General features: G+C 40.8%; 2 protein-coding genes across 2 annotated transcripts in view; one reads left to right on the forward strand and one right to left on the reverse strand.

Moving 5' to 3' along the window:
- The first annotated feature begins 2,312 nt into the window (after positions 1–2,312).
- On the forward strand, positions 2,313–8,774 carry mapre3a (microtubule-associated protein, RP/EB family, member 3a). Its single transcript, XM_084182355.1, has 7 exons — positions 2,313–2,414; positions 4,071–4,194; positions 4,527–4,672; positions 5,135–5,291; positions 6,451–6,593; positions 7,055–7,207; positions 7,470–8,774. Exons 2-7 carry the CDS (start codon positions 4,074–4,076, stop codon positions 7,536–7,538), a joined length of 789 nt encoding a protein of 262 aa, XP_084038481.1. The 5' UTR covers positions 2,313–2,414; positions 4,071–4,073; the 3' UTR covers positions 7,539–8,774.
- Positions 8,775–11,048: 2,274 nt separating this feature from the next.
- Positions 11,049–21,519, reverse strand: part of LOC311146083 (otoferlin) — a gene marked incomplete at its 3' end in the record, with an annotated part of 46,241 nt that continues 35,770 nt past the window's right edge. The window contains exons 31-40 of the mRNA XM_084182549.1: positions 17,641–17,768; positions 15,624–15,794; positions 15,297–15,457; positions 14,306–14,448; positions 13,444–13,532; positions 13,070–13,168; positions 12,604–12,845; positions 12,145–12,323; positions 11,741–11,841; positions 11,049–11,229 (exon numbers count right to left, since the gene is read on the reverse strand). Coding sequence (XP_084038675.1) covers positions 11,049–11,229; positions 11,741–11,841; positions 12,145–12,323; positions 12,604–12,845; positions 13,070–13,168; positions 13,444–13,532; positions 14,306–14,448; positions 15,297–15,457; positions 15,624–15,794; positions 17,641–17,768 — 1,494 coding nt within the window. The remainder of the gene's footprint in view (positions 11,230–11,740; positions 11,842–12,144; positions 12,324–12,603; positions 12,846–13,069; positions 13,169–13,443; positions 13,533–14,305; positions 14,449–15,296; positions 15,458–15,623; positions 15,795–17,640; positions 17,769–21,519) is intronic.

The raw sequence follows: 21,519 nt of genomic DNA on the forward strand, positions 1-21,519 counted from the left end.
GTACACAGCCCATCTGAAATTAGCCCGCCCAACTACCTCATCCCTATATTGTTATTTATTTTGCTCATTTGTACCCCAGTATCTCTATTTGCACATCATCTCTTGCACATCTATCATTCCAGTGTTAATACTAATTGTAATTATTTTGCACTATAGCCTATTTATTGCCTTACCTCCATAACTTGCTACATTTGCACACACTGTATATATATGTATTTCTGTTGTATTTTTGACTTTGTTTTGTTTTACCCCATATGTAACTCTGTGTTGTTGTTTTTATCGCACTGCTTTGCTTTATCTTGGCCAGGTCGCAGTTGTAAATGAGAACTTGTTCTCAACTGGTTTACCTGGTTAAATAAAGGTGAAATAAAAAAAAAAAAAAAATAATAATAATAGCCTATAATATGATAGAATAGAATAGCTAGAATATAATAGGGTTTATCAATGGTGAATAAAACGACCTCAATAACCACATTGGTCTTTAGCAAAGCCCTATGTAACTGTAAGTACATGTAGGCTAGTGACTACTCCCTATAATAGGTCAAAGTCCTATTTATATATTTACCATAGACGCACCTCTAACAGCATGTCGTACGCATGCGCATTAGTTCCTGGATTGTTGCTGACGAAACGTCGGTAGTGGTGGGGTCCGTGCTATCTGGGATTCCTTGAGACGTCCATAACCTTTTGAAGTTGACATTTAAAATGGTTACGGTTAGGGTTAGTTAGAGGTGAATGTAGATTTATTTTCTTCCCGGTACCGGACCTCCTAAATGCGCGTGCATCAAAAAAATGTATGGGCCTAATCATGTATAATCTCTATTAGCCTAATTCAATAGGATCTCTGTGGGCCTAGTCGTAAAGATTCGTCATTTAACTTTTTTAATGTATTACCTTTTTATAGAGGCCTAAACACAACCAGTCATGATGTTTTCATCTGATTGTCAAACAATCTCTTCAAAGGGCTCCTTTACTAGGCTACCCACGCACGTTCATCCACTTACAACATATTTCCAGCCTCCAAACAGTGGTGAATGCAAAGAGACATCGTTTAAACAAAACACCAAAAGGTGTAGTGCTGATGACATTTGGCCACTGCCATTAGTCCAGAATGTTTGCAGCCACTGCCATTAGTCCAGAATGTTTGCAGCCACTGCTGTCCGTGTGCGTCTCGGTGCATCTCTGTCTTGGCAAGATGCAAATGTTCTTGTCGAACGACATTGCATTTTGGAGCGTAGGGTTGCAGCCTGGTCTCATATATTAGACGTAACATAGTACACGTAAATCCAGAGACTCATATTATTTGTTTGTTAAATTTGGTAATTACATGAGACAGATGGTTACTTAAGGCAAAAAACGAATTGTAGGGGTGGATGGATGCGAGTATAACGTGAAGGCCTAGCAACCCAAAGGCTGCATGTTTTAATTTATTTATCACGAACAACTTTTGCATTTTAGCTAATTAGCAACTTTTCAACTACTTACTGCTTTTTAGCTACTTTGCAACTACTTAGCATGTTAGCTAACCCTTCCTCTAACCCTAACTTTAAGCATTTTAGCTAACCCTTCCCTAACCCTAATCTTAACCCTTTTAGCAAACCTTTCCCCTAACCCTAACCTTAACCTTAACCCTTTAACCTAACTCCTAAACTTAACCCTAACCTTAACCCTAACCCCTAGCCTAGCTATTGTTAGCCAGCTAGCTAACATTAGCTACCTAGGCACCTAGCTAGAATTCGGAACATATACATTTAGAAAATTCGTAACATATAGTACTTTTAACAAATTCGTAACATTTTACATTTACATTTTAGTCATTTAGCAGACGCTCTTATCCAGAGCGACTTACAGTTAGTGATAGCATAATTTTTTTTTCATACGTTTTGCAAATTTGTAACATATCATACTAATTGTAATTCATAACATATCATACAAAATGGTTGATGGACATCCACAAATTAATACATACCATACGAAACGTAACATCATCATTAATTATGTTTTGGTTTACGTACAGAATAATACGAAATGCTATGAGACCAGGTTGCAGCCATACCACCCGTTTTTAATTCCATTCGCAAATTTTTCATGTCTCTGACATACGGTAATGATAAATAATGGTGTAACAGCCTACAGTTTTCTTGACATTTTGTTTTCATTATTGTGATAGGCTCACTATTTATTTTGCCGGGACGCCGTACCGGAACTTACCGCCTTACTTTCACCTCTTGGGTCAGTGAGGTTTACGGTATGGACGTCCCAAGGATCCCGGATAGCACTGACGAAGTGGTGGGGGCGGCCCGTTACTAACCAGTGGACGGCGCAGGAGCTCTGGCAACAACGACAGCGGAGGATTGGAGCGTAGGAATACTGCCAGCGAAATAACAACAGAGAAAGATAGCTCTCGGAATACAGTGAGTAATGCATTTTTTACCAAAACACTGCATTTGCCTTTGCAAATTAGACATTTTATGCTTGCCTTTTGCATTTTTAGGGCTTAATATGGTGCCTCTTGTCCATTCAGTCAGGATATTTCGTTTACAGTGACAGTCCTCTTTTCGGAGAGGCCTGCAGAGGGGGCCCTGCTCCTTGGATAGCAACTGTAACATTGCAGGGTTTTGTTTCTTTACACCTAATGCTAATTGGGCAAATGTATTGTTCTCTAAGCATGCAATAAGGGATCAATTTACGACGAAAAAATACCGAATAAATTAATATATTTTGTGAACCTTATATAGAGTGAGATTGCGCACCGTTCTGTAAAGGCCTAGAATAAGGTTTAGAGACGACAATAAAATTGACTCCTCGCAAGATAGTGTCTGTGGTGTTTATGGTTGCTTGTAATTGGGCTTTTATTACAGTAGAATAGTCATGATGATTGAATAACCCTTTACATACAGCCCTCTATAAAACAGTAAACGGCAGGTGGAGTAGGCTTACTGTCCGTTATAGGCTACAATTAGCCTACCTAATTGTGCGGCCCGGTGGGACTTTGACAGATAGGCAGACTAGTGCTATTCAATCCACGCTCCTGGGATGTGCACGGATTGTATATCGCTATGCAATCATGTATAATGTTTCTGAGAGCAAGGGCAGACATGGGGAAAGAGCTAGGCCCTTCTCCTCTGTCGGAACAGACTGATCATTCGTTCATATGAATACATTATAATCCTATAATTTAAATGTCATAAAAATATGTACAGTGTAGGCTAACCTTTCTACACGCAACTCGTTGCGTTGGCTAATGCCTTTTCTTTTCGTTTCCAAAAAGGTGATGATACTAGCCTAGGTTATTTATTTTTATCAGGTCATGCATATGTCAAATACATGGCCCATTTCTCTGCACGTATCCACAGATCCTGGGTCAGGTAATAACCGCTAAAAAAATATTTCTGATTGGTTATTATCAGTGCCATCAGCGCCAGTGATTTCTCCGTAGTAATAAGAGAGATTGTTTTTTGCTAGAAACGTATCCTAGTAAATACATTATATTCCTAAAACAGCAGAAAGGCAGACACTCCAACTAAACTGACTACGAGATGCGTCCTATCTGTCTGCTGCTTTTCTCAAGCACTAGGAAATTCTGTCTAATCTGAGAGGATTATTGTGACAACAGAAGATTAAATGTTAAAAATAAATCACTTCTGCAACATAAAACTAGCCCAGAAGGTGTAGTGTTCACTTCAACATTAGGCATAAGTTAGTTTTTATTTACATTCCTGTTTTGTAGTGATCAAATCTTGCAGACATATAAATACCTTTAGTCAAGGCTGTAGTGTAGACCATGTCAAAGCAAGTTTTGGAACAAAGCCCTCTGTGCTGATGTCTTGTGACCCTGTGAGGAACCCTCATGTTCTCCTCTCTAACAAAGTATGAATTCCTTGATTTTTTTTATAATAGTTCCTTGAATTCCTTGTATTTTTAACCACAAAATTCCTTTTATGTTTTGCAGCACTCATATGCTATGCTATGGAGTTTGCTTAAATGCAGCCCAGTTTAACATCTTTGCGCAAAAAAATGTTTTGGCAGTGAATGTAAAATTGTAATGTATTTTTCTTCTTCATGTATAGAGGATGGCAGTGAATGTGCACGCCACGTCTGTGTCCTGTGACACCCTGAGCCGACATGATATGCTGGCCTGGCTCAACGATTCCCTACACCTCACCTACACCAAAATAGAACAGCTTTGCTCAGGTAGGTCTCCATTCCTGACTTGTGATTTCATTGTGCCTCCAAAGTTATCTATTTTTGGTTTCTTATCTCCACGTAGAGAACACACGAGTTGTTCTCTCATCTCCCAAATAATGTAAATGAATGGCCCTATCCCTTTGGGAAAATCTGGTTGAAATGACATCATTACACTGGTTGTAATTTTGTTATAATCATGACATCATTTCAACCAGTTTTGCCTGCTGGGAAGGACCTCAAGTCCTCAACAAACCCATTCAAATAATGAGTGGAGATGAGATTTCAATTGTGTTGTCTTATACCAGTATGCATCTTTTCTCCTTCTGTTCACCTTCTAGGGGCAGCGTACTGTCAGTTCATGGACATGCTGTTTCCAGGCTGTGTCCTGCTAAAGAAGGTTAAGTTTCAGGCCAAGCTGGAACATGAGTTCATACACAACTTCAAAGTTCTCCAGGCTGCCTTCAAGAGGATGGGAGTCGACAAAGTCAGACTATTATCTATTTATCATCATCTATAAAACATTACAAATCAGAACATATTCACACCCCTTGACTTTTTCCGAAATTGTTTGTGTTAAGGCCTGAATTTAAAATTGATTAAATTTAGATTTTGTGTCACTGGCCTACACACAATACCCCATAATGTCAAAGTGGAATTATGTTTTTAGAATATTTTACAAATGAAATGTCTTGAGTCAATAAGTCTTCAACCCCTTTGTTATGGCAAGCCTAAATAAGTTCAGGAGTAACATTCTGCTTAACAAGTCACATAATAAGTTGCATGGACTCACTCTGTTTGCAATAATAGTGTTAAACATGATTTGTTAGTGACTACCTCATCTCTGTACCCCACACATACAATTATGTGAGGGCTTGCCTCTAGATTTTTCAATGGAAAGATTTTCATCTCTCAAAAAGCTTTCAAACATTTAATCTTATTTCTACAGATAATTCCTGTGGAGAAGCTGGTAAAAGGAAAGTTCCAGGACAACTTTGAGTTCGTGCAGTGGTTCAAGAAGTTCTTCGACGCCAACTATGATGGGAAGGAGTACGACCCTCTTCAAGCCAGACAGGGGCAAGACATGGCTCCCGCCCCCAATCCAGGTGATCACTTTTCCCACAGACCAAAGAGAACTCATGGTCCTCCAGGTAACCCCAAATAATGGTTATATATCTTCTGAATGGGATTGTCTCGCTGATTGAGCTTTGGATGGCTCAAAACACGCACAGCGCTCTGCAAGCAACTGGTCTGTTTGTGTGTGTGCACGATCCACTGGATGACAGCTCTGATGGTCATTTCACAGGCTAGCATTTTAGAAACAGTCAAGGAAAGGTCGCTCTGGGAGTCAGTGTCCGGATTCTTGTGATCTCCACAGTGCCTTTAGCAGACTTTTGGAACAAAAATACATTATTTTCCAATTTATAAATACAATTGTTCCAGTTATTCTGTATTGAGTGAATTGATAATTGTGGTACCGCTTTGGGACCCTTTGGACTAACAGAGATGTTTTAAGCCTTGATCTTAGACCTGGTATGTGTAAAAGCAGCTTTTTTGTGCATTGTCTTTTGGTATTAAGGTTGAAAATAAATCAGCATCGGTTCTCAAAATCAATAATATAGCAAGTGTGTGTTACACCACAGGCGCAACATTATGCTATGCTTACAACATGGGTTCTCCTTGAAACTCTGTAGTAGTAGTATCCATGGCTTTGATCGCATGGGGTGACAAACAATGAACACTTGTTTACTATGTTTACTAGTATTTACTACTATTTGTACTCCTTTTAGTTTAGAACTATTTGTTTAATAATATTTTGTTGACATTTACTGTGAGTATGGCTGGGATTCAAGCCAAGGCGCATTACAGAGCAGTGCACTAGAGAGCCCTCAATGCGCCCTTTAAAGGCATTTTCCCCCAAAGTTTGCGGAGATCGCATTCACTGTAAATTACCTTTAAAAGTCTGTTATAGTGCGCTGCTCAATAACGCTCCTTGGATTGAATCCCGGCCTAAATGTTATAACAGTAAACCTGCACTGCAACACAAAGGACTCTATTCAATCAGTACCACGGAAGTTCAGCGTTACAGCGTGATTGAAATTTAAAGGCAATGTTTCTGCGTTAGCGGAGACTGCATTTACGGTAAACTGCATATGCTCCATATGTCGGCTCAATCTGACATTACCTTTACATTTCTATCGCACAATCTGTAACGTATCAGCGAGCGAGATTGAATAGAGCCTTAACACTATCTGTTCATTCCAGGCCCCCAGAGGATGTCGCCCACAGTGCCCAAGATAATGCCCGCGCCCCAGAGGGTGCTGAACACCACCGTGCATGTGAGGAAGACCCCGGCTCTGGCGCGGAACGGGGGCAGCGACGCGGAACTCATGGAGCTAAATCAACAGGTAGAGTCCCAGGGAGGGTAAGGAGGCCTTACTCTACATTGGAGAAGTAAACTCATGGGCCATACTACTGTAGTATTGACAGTATTCAATACGAATTAATGTGTCCTGTATTAGTTTTACCTCAGTTATCAGGTTTTATTTACTGCAAGTAGAGTCATGCTTAGCCCTAAGTCTTGGCTGTAGGCTAAATCCATGTCTCCGGGCTAAGTCATGCTCTGGTCTTTGTAATGTGAAGGGTGAGTGTAAGTTCACACTAGAGTTTGTATCCTAATTTCTGACTCAGTTGTGACTTATCCAATAAAGAGGAGGATAAAAAGTGATATTTGATGCATATTAGGAAACAAAATGTAAGTTCAAGTATAGGAAGCATGTAACTAACATAAGTTTGTACTACTCAGTGAGTACTACATTGACCTTTTCATTCCCCATGTGTTTGAAACGACTTTTTCTTGTCTGTGTAGTTGATGGAGCTTAAGTTGACGGTGGACGGACTAGAGAAGGAGAGAGATTTCTACTTCAGTAAGCTGAGAGACATTGAGCTGATCTGTCAGGAACACGAGTGTGACACCAACCCTCACCTCTCCAGGATCATGGACATTCTCTATGCCACAGAGGTACTTGTCACAACTCAGACATATACAGTATAATTCAATGTGTTCATATAAATCATTGGTCACAACACTGAAACTGAATAAAGAATAGGCTACTTTTTTAAACTAGAGATTCTACAGTTTTAATAAGAATTGTACTAATCTTTGTGTAGCCCTGATCTATCCTTAATTTGATCTATCCCTCTCTCATGTATCAAATATTAGGGGTTGTGGGTTATCATCACATACACTGTAAATCTGATGATATCTGTATTTTGTGTTTCAGGACGGCTTCGCTGCTCCAGATGACGATGAGATTGATGAACAGGCCCACTTGGACCAGGATGAATACTGAGCCTCTCATACCTTCTGTCCATATCCCCCCTCTCCCTCCTCTATACCCTTCTGTCCATATCCCCCCTCTCCCTCCTCTAAACCCTTCTGTCCATCCATATTCACCCTCTCTCTGCCTCTCTCCTTTGTCCCTCTTTCATTTACTTTCACTCTGCACGCTAAAAATACCTCTATCCTATTCCTGTTCTATCTCTCTTTTCCTCTCTTCCTCTCTCTTCATATGTATATATGTTTGTCTCCGCCCTTTCCCCTGGCTATCTACTGTACATACACCACTACTTCTCAGTGTCATAAGCTACTCCTCCCTCCCTCCCTCCCTCCCTCCCTCCCCAGTGACACAGTAGCAACAACAATAACAGAACATATCCTGGTCGTTCCAGCATGGTACATAGTATAACACAGAAAAATGAACAGAGGTGATATTAATGGGGGTGTTAGGCCTACACAATTCATTCAGAGTTGTAAATATGACAAAAAAGGAACGGTTTTGAAATAAGGTAGTTGTCAGAATGCATTTGTTAGTTTGTCTTTTGGTTTGACTCATGCTTTTTCGAAACCTCATTTTGGTTTTGTTCCGGAGCATAGAAAGCACCTTGTGCATGTTACTGTATTACAGGTTACCCGTTACCACAAGAGTCATACTTAGACTCTAACAAAATGGTCTATGACAACAAATTATATTTCATTTGTCTATACTTTCTTATTTATTGATTTGATTTAACAACTAGTAGAACAATTGATGTAAAATGTATGTAAATTAAACAATACTGTAATTTGTGCTGATGGCAGTGAAACAGCATAAAAAGCTTTTTCTTTTAGTTGATGGCATGTAGTAACATCAAGGGAAAACACATACAAAAATACATTGGTATAGAAATGATCATTTAGGGCATAGGATATGACCTATGCCCTTTGACTCATTCTTGATTAGCTGTATCTGAGCATGAGAATGTTATAATTGACAGTGAATGGGCAATATATTTGTCAACTATTTTATGTGCAGATTTTGTCTTCAGTCGGAAGTGTCTGGTTAAATGCAATGGTATTTATTTTGTATAATGAGTTTGAACTTCATTTGGTATTAACAATACCTGAGGTACTATGTAGGCTGACATTATGGCAGTAAAATGTTTTTTAAATTTAACTGTAAAAATGTGTTATTTGAAGCTGGAATCCGTAATGGTGAAACTGCCTGTTCCGTTTGCGATATATAAATAAAATGACAAAAACAAAAGAAGTTACTTCAAACAACGAACACTGTTTTTTTTTTTCACGATGTTGGATGCTCCTCTCCTCCCTTTCATAATTAAAACAATAACAAACGTGCTGGGGGCGAACAGTGGCGCTGTTTCCCCTTATGCGGATTTCAGCTTTTAAAGAGCCTGAAAACAATGATTTACTTTGATTTGATCATATCACGTTTCTGCTGCTAATTTTGCTGTGTTTGTACTTTTGATTTGCTATAATATATTGCTCAGCTGTAGTCTTACGAATTGCAAGTTGAGTTTAGTGAACAGTGAAGTCAGAGTTACGTCCCAAATGGCACCCTATTTCGTATATCGTGCACTACTGGTCAAAAGTACGTCACTATGTAGGGAATATGGTGTCATTTGGGACACACAGAGTTAGTTAGGGGTCTATGACAAGTTCAAAATGATGCTGGTCGTCATGAGCATCATAAGGAATAGAAGTCCTTTCCCCTGTACTACTGCCTTTACAATGCAAACAGACATCTGTAATAGAATTTGACCTGCATTCTCTCTCGCGCGTTGACTGTATACCAGTGTTTGCATAACTCTCATCTCTTTGAGTTTTATTAAGGAAATAAACTATTGTGAAATAAACTGTTATAATACCGTTGTTTATTTCTGTTTGGCTACAAGATTGTGCGCACAGAAAACCTTAGAAGGGCTATGGTGGGGGCCCAATTGGCTCCAAGTGGGCCCCCTATGCGCAGTGGTTCCCAACCTTTTTCGGTTATTGTACCACCAACTGAATTTTGCTCTGCCAGGAGTACCCCTGAAGTACCTCCTCATGTGCATTTGACCAGTAGGCCTATGGTCTCATGAGTCTTTTCAAGTACCCCCTGTGGATAGGCTAAGTACCCCCGGGGGTCCTAGTACACCTGGTTGGGAACCACTGCACTATGGGACCCACTGTCAATGGTAGGGCCCAGAAAAGACAATGCGTTTCCATTCAACGACTGTAGAGGGCAGTATTGTTCCACACAAAGTGTTGCAGTGGTGAAAGGAATTGTAATTCTATTTATTTCGTAGATCAGCCAGAAACATTCATGTAGAAAGAAAATGTATCTACAATTTCGGATATAGATGTCGAATCACCGTACTACTCACATCAATACAGGCAATGCTTATTACACAAGTTCAACGCAACACCAGCGACGTTTTAAACTATTAAGAAGCCAAGGCACCCATCCGGGGGATTAGCTCAAATGGTAGAGCGCTCGCTTAGCATGCGAGAGGTAGCGGGATCGATGCCCGCATCCTCCAATCGTTTTCATTTTTTACGACAGAAGTGAATGTAAGCGTGCTTATTATGAGTTTACTCTCTCAACGTAAATAACATAAAATATCTAAATCAACCTTTAGAACTGAGAGATTGTAAACTTACGAAACGTTTTCATCAATAGGTCCATTATTTTGGTGGTGTGGCGGGATAGGCCTATAGACAATCAAAATATCAGTAAATAGACTACATATTTAATAGATTTAATAAACTCCTTAATTCAATACAGTATTGTCAATTCAAATAATGATGTTTGAAATAAAATAATGCTAAAATCCTTGAAAGTGAATTGGACATAGACATGCTCCTGGTAGCTAGTATAAGATTCTGTAGCCAGTAAGTTAAAACTATGTGTTACAACTAAACTACAGTATCAAGTCACCTCTATAACTTTTGGAAGTAGGCCTACACATCAACACACACAAATTGGCTGCAGAGCATAGGACTAGTGAAGGGAGACAAGCAATTTTTCCAGTAGCCATAAGGGACTGCACAGCACTGTGTTTGCCTATCATGGCAAACCAAGTAAAATAATACACTCCACTAAAATCATAGTAGGCTATACATACATAGGTCTATGTGTAGCAGATTTGGGTTCAAATACTATATAAAATCTATAAAATACTGCCTAGAGCACCAGATGGGTGGGGTTTACAGTTTGACTATTCTATTGGTCCTTGAAGCCAGGCAAGCCTAACCAAGATAAAGTATCTGCATTTTGAAATTATTTCAAATAGTATTTGAACCCAGGTCTGATGTGTGGGGCTGAAACCTAACTGCCTATAGATATCGTAGAGCTTTACAGACAAGAACACCCTCTCAGACACCAAGTTGAGTTTCAATGAGCTGCATTGTACAATGTTCGCTTATCAAGGTACACCAAACAATGCACTCCACTGTAGAAAAAGTAGGCACTGCATTTAAAACATAGTAGGCTATACATACGTCTGTCTATGTGTTTGGGCAAAGGACACAACCCTATCTCTCAGACACCCATTAGTTTCTTGGCCATGTATCCAGGCATGCTGTAGATGAAGAGGCCCAGGATGAGCACCAGCAGCAGAGCCACCACTAACTTGACCGTGAGCCAGAAGTACTGGTTGCAGATGAGGTTTTTGATGGCCTTGAAAGGCATAAGGAACCATAGGAAGGCTGTGTCTGGACGACTGGTGGAGAAAAATAGGGTTGGTTGGTTAGTCTGCACTAATGCCTTATAAGGCCATCACACAGACACACAGAGGATGAGCAAATATGACTATAAGAATTAGGGCCGGTTTCCTGTGAATATAAAATAATCCATAAAAATTATGGGGAAAATAAAGGGTATTTTAGTAACTTACCTTGTAAAGTATGATGATCCCTGGTCAAATCCGGTACTTGGTCGAAGCAATTTCGTAAAAGACCCTTTCTTTATCCCATAATTTGTGTGTATTGTAATCAAATGGACCATTACGTTAGGGTGCGTACCAACGAGGGTGCGCAATCCGACCGCATGGTAGAGCGTTGTTTTAGGGCAACCTCGTGATGCAAAATCATGCTCCTGCCCCTTCCCCACTCCAATGCAACTTCCCAGTTGAAATACATTGAGTTGGCTCCAACATTTTACACTGTATTTGTTAGCTCAGTGTGTAAACACCATAAAGGGTGGTAGTGGTAAAGGGTGAATGGTGCTCTTACTTGGGTTTCTCCAGGGGCTCAGGTTCGTTGCGTCCGTCACCTACTGGATTCTTCTCAGCCTCCTCTGCAGTCATCAGCTGCAGCTCTGCTTCCACTTTCCCCTGCAAAGACACAAACAACATCACTACTAAAATACTGGGGTTCATACAGTATATAAAGTAGGTCTGTATCTTTTGACTGATCTGTTCAATATTTAACTCAGTTAGATTCTTCAGGGTGTAACCCAATTGTCACGTTTTGTTGAATCAAAGACACCGTTTTGACAAGTGTATAGTTGAATGTGTTTAATCCAGTCCACATTACATTAGAAAAAGGGAAAAGGGGGATACCTAATCAGTTGTACAACTGAATGCTTTCAACCGAAATGTGTCTTCCGCATTTAACCCAACCCCTCTGAATCATACCGTGAGTTCAAAGTCGTCGTTCTCGTCTCTGGCCAGGAAGGGCCACCAGCCCTTGATCCTCCTCTGTTTGAAGATAGACACCATGGGAATATCCTGTTCGTTCAGCACCATGTTGATGGAGCACTGCTTGGCTGTCTTCGCTCCACGAGGGAAACGGTTCAGGTCCAGCTCAATGGCGCCTAGGAAGAGACATAAATATCATACATCTTTATTTTATATGCATGAAGGGTTCTCAGCTGTTGTTGTTGATTATGTTGATGTTGTTGTTATGACTGCCACAACAGTATTTTCCATGTCGCACAATACAAGTTCAATTACAAAAATTAAAATAGTACAACAAGGGAAATGCAATCCACTGTAGCCCTAGTCTGAAACGTTATATTCACAGAAAGACCAACATCTACAGCCCAGAAAATCATTATGGTGAATGTTTAGTAGAGGGAAATCAAATCACTCCACCTAAAAAATCATCTGCAGAGAAGTGGTCAGCATCCCAGACTTGTAAGTTGAGACGAGCAGGGATCTTATACTCAGTCTCGTCCCAGGCGAACATGGACTCCTTCTTAGAGATGACGATCTTCTCCTCGGCCTGTAAGTAGTCAAAGGGGTAGATGAAGCGCCAGTTGAAGAGACCCTCCCCTGTCAGGGAGTGGTAGTGGACATCTGTGTCCTGCTTGTCCTCCTGCTGGCCCTTCAGCCAGCTGTTGAATGATAGAAGAAGAAGAAGAAGAAGAAGAAGAAGAAGAAGAAGAAGAAGAAGAAGAAGAAAAGAAGAAGAAAAAGAAAAAGAAAAAGAAGAAGAAAAAGAAGAAGAAGAAGAAGAAGAAGAAGAAGAAGAAGAAGAAGAAGACATGGTTTAAATATTTAGTACAAGATACCCCCTGAAATTCGAAAAACATATACTTTCAAAGGAAACATTCTTAACCCCCGCACGAAGATATCACTGGACTTTTCTCCAGTGAAGATGTCATCATCCTCCAGAATGACCTCGTCTGTGTTCCAGATGATCACCCTAAGTTCAAACCTGCCGACGACCAAACAGTACAGTGAGACAAAGTACAACTTTTGTTGAATTATGTGATATGCCTGTTTTTAAAATGTGACATGCCTGTTATGTGATATATCTGATCATATAACATGGGGAATTTACTGATATTTATATTACTGATATCAAATCCTGCCGACTATGCCAAATGTAACTTGGGGGACAATGGACATTCATCAGAGAACTTTATCTTCACCTTGCAAATTCTCTTACTGAATGTTTTTGAAAGCACATTACATTGTACTAGAACATACTTCTTTGGTTTCCTGGGTGAAATATCAATGGCAGGTCCAGGTGCAGGCAAATCCTTGGGGAACATGTCCACCCACATCTCAATCCTCCCCTACACATAGAGAAACACAAAGACAAACTTGGGATGAGATGCAATTGAACCAGTGGCATAGCACACACCCCTGCAGCCCCCGCAAAGCAGGGGGCCCCATGAGCTTGGGGCCCATGAGCTTTGCCCCCCTCCCCGAAACTCTGCTAGGCGAAACACTAAGATCAAGTCTAATCAATCAGGCCTACAGTACCTTTTGTTAACTTTATATATATATATTTTTTTTATTGGGGGGGGGGGGGGGTAGCTATGAAACTAGCAGACAGATTGGTTTATAAAATAACATTAGTTGCATCATTTCTGATCCCTTTCTTTGTTTTTATGTTTTACCATCCCGCTCCCCTGGTTGGAAGACCTGGTGGAAAACGTAAAAATTCTATATATATACATATAGCCTACACCTATTTGTACTGGACTCCAAGTGCATCATCAAATTAACCAATCCTTCTAATCTTAATTCCACCCCTCAGATGTCAACAGACTAACCCATCTTTCCCAGTATATTATCATTTTACTATTTCCTTTTGCAATACATCCTTCTATTTTACTGTGATGTCTCACAAGGGTCTTGAACCTCTCTATTTGTACCATTTCTACTGAGATTGCCTTAAAAATAAATACTTTACCTAAGAGTATAATAATATTTCCCATCAGATTGTGAACGTTAATTTACTCTACTTTAGTTTTGCTTTCAACCTTCACCAGCTGGATTGTTTGAAAGACACTGAAGCAGGCACTCAGGCAGTTAGCAAGCACAACCTTAACACTTGTCTTACCTGTTCGATCCCAGGCTTGTCAGGGTTGAGGAGTGGCCTGGTCTCCACATGTTCTGGAATCAGTTTACAGCCCACCCTGGGGATATCCTCCCAATGCTTCAGCACTGTCAGGGCCAGGTGCTCATCCGTCTGCTTCTTCAGACCTAAAGAGCATCATCAGACCAACCCAGACTAACATACAGCACAGACTAGTCTAGTAATACCTGGCCTACCCACAAGGGGTACTTGGGAAAGCTCATAACATCATAGACCTATATGATCAGTTGTACATGAGGGGGTATTTCAGGCAGAGTAAAATACCAGGCTGGTGGTATTTCAGGGTACAGTAACCAACATAGGAGGGTAAATCCGGGTAATCTGCCGAAAGTATTACCGGGGGCAAACTACCCGCCCTCCAAGACACATACAGCACCCGATGTCACAGGAAGGCCAAAAAGATCATCAAGGACATCAACCACCCGAGCCACTGCCTGTTCACCCCGCTATCATCCAGAAGGTGAGGTCAGTACAGGTGCATCAAAGCTGGGACCGAGAGAATGAAAAACAGCTTCTATCTCAAGGCCATCAGACTGTTAAATAGCTATCACTAGCACATTAGAGGCTGCTGCTGCCTATTGAAATCACTGGCCACTTTAAGAAATGGAACACTAGTCACTTTAATAATGTTTACATATCTTGCACTACTCATCTCATATGTATATACTGCATTCTATTCTATAATATTCTACTGTATCTTAGTCCATGCCGCTCTGTCATTGCTTGTCCATATATGTATATATTCTTAAATCCCATTCCTTACTTTTTTCTGTGTATTGGGTGTATGTTGTGAAATTGTTAGATATTTCTGCACTGTCGCAGCTAGAAGAACAAGCATTTCGCTACACCCGCTATAACTTCTGCTAAACGTGTGTATGTGACAAATACATTTTGATTTGATTTGATTTAAAGAAGCATTTCAGGTAGTGTTATTTTGTTCTGCACTATACAGTACCATTTTCATCTTCGATCTCAGTTGGGCCCATGAAGACCCGGTTGGCCACCTTGACCCGTCCTCCAGGGCCGTAGTGTGGCCCGTCCAGCTTGCACTCCTTACACAGCTTCGCCAGGATTTGGGTCGGCTTCAGGGGGTCCCGCCACACGTTGTAGCCATGGCTACAGGAATTAATAACAATGATGAATGACACACAATTCCCTCACAGTTCTTATAAGATGATATATGGGTATTTATCCTTTACATAGTATATCCTATGCTGTTCGTATATATTGATTACATGTACTGTAAATGGCGTAATGCTACAGAGAGCTAGGCCGCACTTACATGGCATATTTAGATGGGATGCCACATATTGCTCTGTGCTTGCTGTAGTAGCGGTTCTCCAAATCCAGTTGGGTTTCTCCAATGAGATCGTCAGTTCCCACTAAGTCCCAGTCATAGACTGACACTGTTAGTGTGGAGTCCATGGGAAATGTGGCATCGATGTCAAAGGATCTGATGGGTTCAAAAATAAATGACTTTGTTAAGTCTTTGGTCATAACTTTGGTTATAATTTTCCACAGGTTTTACATTTTCAAAGCCTATTCAATGCACAAGCTATAACTACAGTGAGGGAAAAAAGTATTTGATCCCCTGCTGATTTTGTACGTTTGCCCACTGACAAAGACATGATCAGTCTATCATTTAAATGGTAGGTTTATTTGAGAGACAGAATAACAACAAAAAAATCCAGAAAAACGCATGTCAAAAATGTTATAAATTGATTTGCATTTTAATAAGGGAAATAAGTATTTGACCCCTCTGCAAAACATGACTTAGTACTTGGTGGCAAAACCCTTGTTGGCAATCACAGAGGTCAGACGTTTATTGTAGTTGGCCACCAGGTTTGCACACATCTCAGGAGGGATTTTGTTCCACTCCTCTTTACAGATCTTCTCCAAGTCATTAAGGTTTCGAGGCTGACGTTTGGCAACTCAAACCTTCAGCTCCCTCCACAGATTTTCTATGGGATTAAGGTCTGGAGACTGGCTAGGCCACTCCAGGACCTTAATGTGCTTCTTCTTGAGCCACTCCTTTGTTGCCTTGGCCGTGTGTTTTGGGTCATTGTCATGCTGGAATACCCATCCACGACCCATTTTCAATGCCCTGGTTGAGGGAAGGAGGTTCTCACCCAAGATTTGACGGTACATGGCCCCGTCCATCGTCCCTTTGATGCGGTGAAGTTGTCCTGTCCCCTTAGCAGAAAAACACCCCCAAAGCATAATGTTTCCACCTCCATGTTTGACGGTGGGGATAGTTTTCTTGGGGTCATAGGCAGCATTCCTCCTCTTCCAAACACGGCGAGTTGAGTTGATGCCAAAGAGCTCGATTTTGGTCTCATCTGACCACAACACGTTCACCCAGTTCTCCTCTGAATCATTCAGATGTTCATTGGCAAACTTCAGACGGGCTTGTATATGTGCTTTCTTGAGCAGTGGGACCTTGCGGGCGCTGCAGGATTTCAGTCCTTCACGGCGTAGTGTGTTACCAATTGTTTTCTTGGTGACTATGGTCCCAGCTGCCTTGAGATCATAGACAAGATCCTCCCGTGCAGTTCTGTGCTGATTCCTCACCGTTCTCATGATCTTGCATGGAGCCCCAGGCTGAGGGAGATTGACAGTTATTTTGTGTTTCTTCCATTTGCGAATAATCGCACCAACTGTTGTCACCTTCTCACCAAGCTGCTTGGCGATGGTCTTGTAGCCCATTCCAGCTTTGTGTAGGTCTACAATCTTGTCCCTGACATCCTTGGAGAGCTTTTTGGTCATGGCCATGGTGGAGAGTTTGGAATCTGATTGATTGATTGCTTCTGTGGACAGGTGTCTTTTATACAGGTAACAAACTGAGATTAGGAGCACTCCCTTTAAGAGTGTGCTCCTAATCTCAGCTCGTTACCTGTATAAAAGACACCTGGGAGCCAGATATCTTTCTGATTGAGAGGGGGTCAAATACTTATATCCCTCATTAAAATGCAAATCAATTTATAACATTTTTGACATGCGTTTTTCTGGATTTTTTTGTTGGTATTCTGTCTCTCACTGTTCAAATAAACCTACCATTAAAATTATAGACTGATCATTTCTTTGTCAGTGGGCAAACGTACAAAATCAGCAGGGGATCAAATATTTTTTTTCCCTCACTGTATATAAGTGGCAATCATCAATAGTAAATTATTTGGCTAGCTTGTATGCTATTAAGGATTAAGAATTAAGGCCGTATTAAGGATAAATCCACTCTATTACGACATCATGAACGTTAGTGGAAATGGACAAAATGTTGTTTTTAAAGTTTCTCCACTCACTTGCCAAAGATAGGGTTGAGTTGTTTGGAGATGTAGTTCTCTTTGTCTTTGATATCTGACTTGCCCAGTTTGATAGCGATGTATGGATCTGCTTTTCCATTGATATCTGCTGGATGCAGGTCAGTAGCCTGTAGGAAAGTATCAAGTAGAGAGATTTTATTTGTTTTATTTGACAATCAAGATATGACATGTTCATAATCACAGGGTAGTTTAATTACAGCGCCTATAGAAAGTCTACACCCCCTTGAACTTTTTCACATTTTGTTGCCTTACAAAGTGGGATTGCAATAGATTTCATTGTAATTTTTTGTCATTGATCTACCCAAAATACTCTGTAATGTCAAAGTGAAAGGAACATTTTACAAATTTTTACAAATGAATACACACCCTTTGTTTATCCAAGCATAAATTAGTTCAGAAGTCAAATTTGGCTTAGCAAATCACAAGTTATATTTTATACTCACTCTGTGTGAAATAATAGGGGTTGACATGATTTTTGAATGACTACCCCTTCCTCTGTCTCCCATACATACAACATCTGTAAGGTCCCTCTGACAAGTATTGAATTTCAAGCACAGATTCAACTACAAAGACCAGGGAGCTTTTGGAAAGCCTCATAAAGAATGGCAGTGATTGGTAGATGGGTAACAATAACAAATCAGACATTGAAAATATCTTTAGGCATGGTCAAGTTAAGAATTATGTTGTGGATGATGTATTAAACCACCCAGACACGTCGAAGATGCAGTCGTCCTTCTGAACTGAGCTGCAGGACAGGAAGGAAACTGCTTAGGGATGTCACCATGAGACCATTGGTGATTTTAAAACAGCTACAGAGTTCAATGGCTGTGATTAAATTAAATCAAATGTTATTGGTCACATGCGCAGAATTAACACAGGTGTAGACTTTACAGTGAAATGCTTACTTACGAGCCCATTCCCAGCGTTAAAAAGTACGAGACATTTTCAAAAATAAAAAAGGAAATAGTAAAACAATAAAAACAATAACAAGGCTGTACAGTGCATTTGGAAAGTATTCAGACCCCTTGACTTTTTCCACATTTTGTTACGTTACAGCCTTATTCTAAAATTGATTAAATTGTTTTTCTCCCTCATCAATTTACGCACAATACCCCATGATGACAAAGCAAAAACTGGTTTTCAGAAATGTTTGCAAATGAAAAACTGAAATATCACATTTACATAAGTATTCAGACCCTTTACTCAGAACTTTGTTGAAGGACCTTGGACAGCGATTACAGCCTCGAGTCTTATTGGGGATGACACTACAAGCTTGGCACACCTGTAATTGGGGAGTTTCTCCCATTCTTCTCTGCAGATCCTCTCATGTTCTGTCAGGTTGGATGGGGAGCGTCGCTGTACAGCTATTTTCAGGTCTCTCCAGAGATGTTAGGTCGAGTTCAAGTCCGTGCTCTGGCTGGGCCACTCAAGAACATTCAGAGACTTGTCCCGAAGCCACTCCTGCGTTTTCTTGGCTATGTGCTTAGGGTCATTGTCCTGTTGGAAGGTGATCCTTCACCCCAGTCTGAGGTCCTGAGCGCTCTGGAGCAGGTTTTCATCAAGGATCTATCTGTACTTTGCTCTGTTCATCCTTCCCTCAATCCTGACTAGTCTCCCAGTCCCTGCCCCAGAAAAACATCCCCACAGCATGATGCTGCCACCTCCATTCTTCACTGTAGGGATGGTGCCAGGTTTCCTCCAGACGTGACGCTTGGCATTCAGGCCAAAAGGTTCAATCTTGGTTTCATCAGACCAGAGAATCTTGTTTCTCATGGTCTGAGAGTCTTTAGGTGCCTTTTGGCAAACTCCAAGCGGGCTGTCATGTGCCTTTTACTGAGGAGTGGCTTCCGTCTAGCCACTCTACCATGAAGGCCTGATTGGTGGAGTGCTGCAGAGATGGTTGTCCTTCTAGAAGGTTCTCCCATCTCCACAGAGGAACTCTGTCAGAGTGACCATTGGGTTCTTGGTCACCTCCCTGACCAAGGCCCTTCTCCCCCGATTGCTCAGTTTGGACGGCCGGCCAGCTCTAGGAAGAGTCTTGGTGGTTACAAACTTCTTCCATTTAAGAATGATGGCGGCCACATTGTACTTGAGGACCTTCAATGCTGCAGAAATGTTTTGTTACCCTTCCCCAGATCTGTGCCTCGACACAATCCTGTCTCGGAGCTCTACGGACAATTCCTTCAACCTCATTGCTTGGTTTATGCTATGACATGCACTGTCAACTGTGGGACCTTATATAGACAGGTGTGTGCCTTTCCAAATCATGTCCAATCAATTGAATTTACCACAGGTGGACTCCAATCAGGTTGGAGAAACATCTCAAGGATGATCAATGGAAACAAGATGCACCTCAGCTCAATTTCGAGTCTCATAGCAAAGGGTCTGAATACTTATGTAAATAAGGTATTTATCTTATTTATTTTCCTTCTTTTGTTTTGCACAAATTTCTAAAAAACTGTTTTCACTTTGTCATTATGGGGTATTGTGTGTAGATTGATGAGGATTTTTATTTATTTAATCAATTTTAGAATAAGGCTGTAACGTAACACAATGTGGAAAAAGTCAAGGGGTCTAAAAAAATAAAATAAAATAAAATAAAATATTATTTGCCACATGCGCCGAATACAACAGTTGTAGACCTTACAGTGAAATGCTTACTTACAAGCTCTTAACCAACAATGCAGTTTAAAGAAAAATATGTGTTAAGTAAAAAATAGATAAGTAAAAAATGCAAATAAAAAATAATTAAAGAGCAGCAGTAAAATAAAAGAACAGTAGGGAGGCTATATACAAGGTGTACCGGTACAGAGTCAATGTGCGGGGGCACAGGTTAGTCGAGGTAATTGAGGTAATATGTACACTACCAGTCAAAAGTTTGGACACACCTACTCATTCAAGGGTTTTTCTGTATTTTTACTATTTTCATTTCATTGTAGAATGATAGTGAAGACATCAAAACTATGAAATAACACATATGGAATCATGTAGTAACCAAAAAAGTGTTAAACAAAAATATATTCTATATTTGAGATTCTTCAAATAGCCACCCTTTGCCTTGATGACAGCTTTGCACACTCTTGGCATTCTCTCAACCAGCTTCACCTGGAATGCTTTTCCAACAGTCTTGAAGGAGTTCCCACATATGCTGAGCACTTGTTGGCTGCTTTTCCTTCACTCTACGGTCCGACTCATCCCAAACCATCTCAATTGGGTTGAGGTCAGGGGATTGTGGAGGCCAGGTCATCTGATGCAGCACTCCATCACGCTCCTTCTTGGTAAAATAACCCTTACACAGCCTGTTCGGTCATTGTCCTGTTGAAAAACAAATGATAGTCCCACTAAGCCCAAACCAGATGGGATGGCGTATCACTGTAGAATGCTGTGGTAGCCATGCTGGTTAAGTGTGTCTTGAATTCTAAATAAATCACAGACCGTGTCACCAGCAAAGTACCCCCACACCATAACACCTCCTCCTCCATGCGTTACGGTGGGAAATACACATGCGGAGATCATCCGTTCACCCACACCGCGTCTCACAACGCCACAGTGGTTGGAACTAAAAATCTCAAATTTGGACTCCAGACCAAAGGACAAATTTCCACCGGTCTAATGTCCATTGTTCGTGTTTCTTGGCCCAAGCAAGTCTCTTCTTCTTATTGGTGTCCTTTAGTAGTGGTTTCTTTGCAGCAATTCGACCATGAAGGCCTGATTCACACAGCCTCCTCTGAACAGTTGATGTTGAGATGTGTCTGTTACTTGAACTCTGTGAAGCATTTATTTGGACTGCAATTTCTGAGGCTGGTAACTCTAATGAACTTATCCTCTGCAGCAGAGGTAACTCTGGGTCTTCCATTC

This window comes from Coregonus lavaretus (assembly GCF_964263955.1).
Source record: "Coregonus lavaretus genome assembly, chromosome: 18".
NCBI lineage: Eukaryota > Metazoa > Chordata > Actinopteri > Salmoniformes > Salmonidae > Coregonus > Coregonus lavaretus.

Coding starts and splice junctions, on each gene's coding strand:
- mapre3a (XM_084182355.1), top strand. CDS start 4,074: ATGGCAGTGAATGTGCACGCCACGTCTGTGTCCTGTGACACCCTGAGC. Junction 4,195..4,526: donor AATAGAACAGCTTTGCTCAG/GTAGGTCTCCAT, acceptor TTCACCTTCTAG/GGGCAGCGTACTGTCAGTTC. Junction 4,673..5,134: donor AGAGGATGGGAGTCGACAAA/GTCAGACTATTA, acceptor TTATTTCTACAG/ATAATTCCTGTGGAGAAGCT.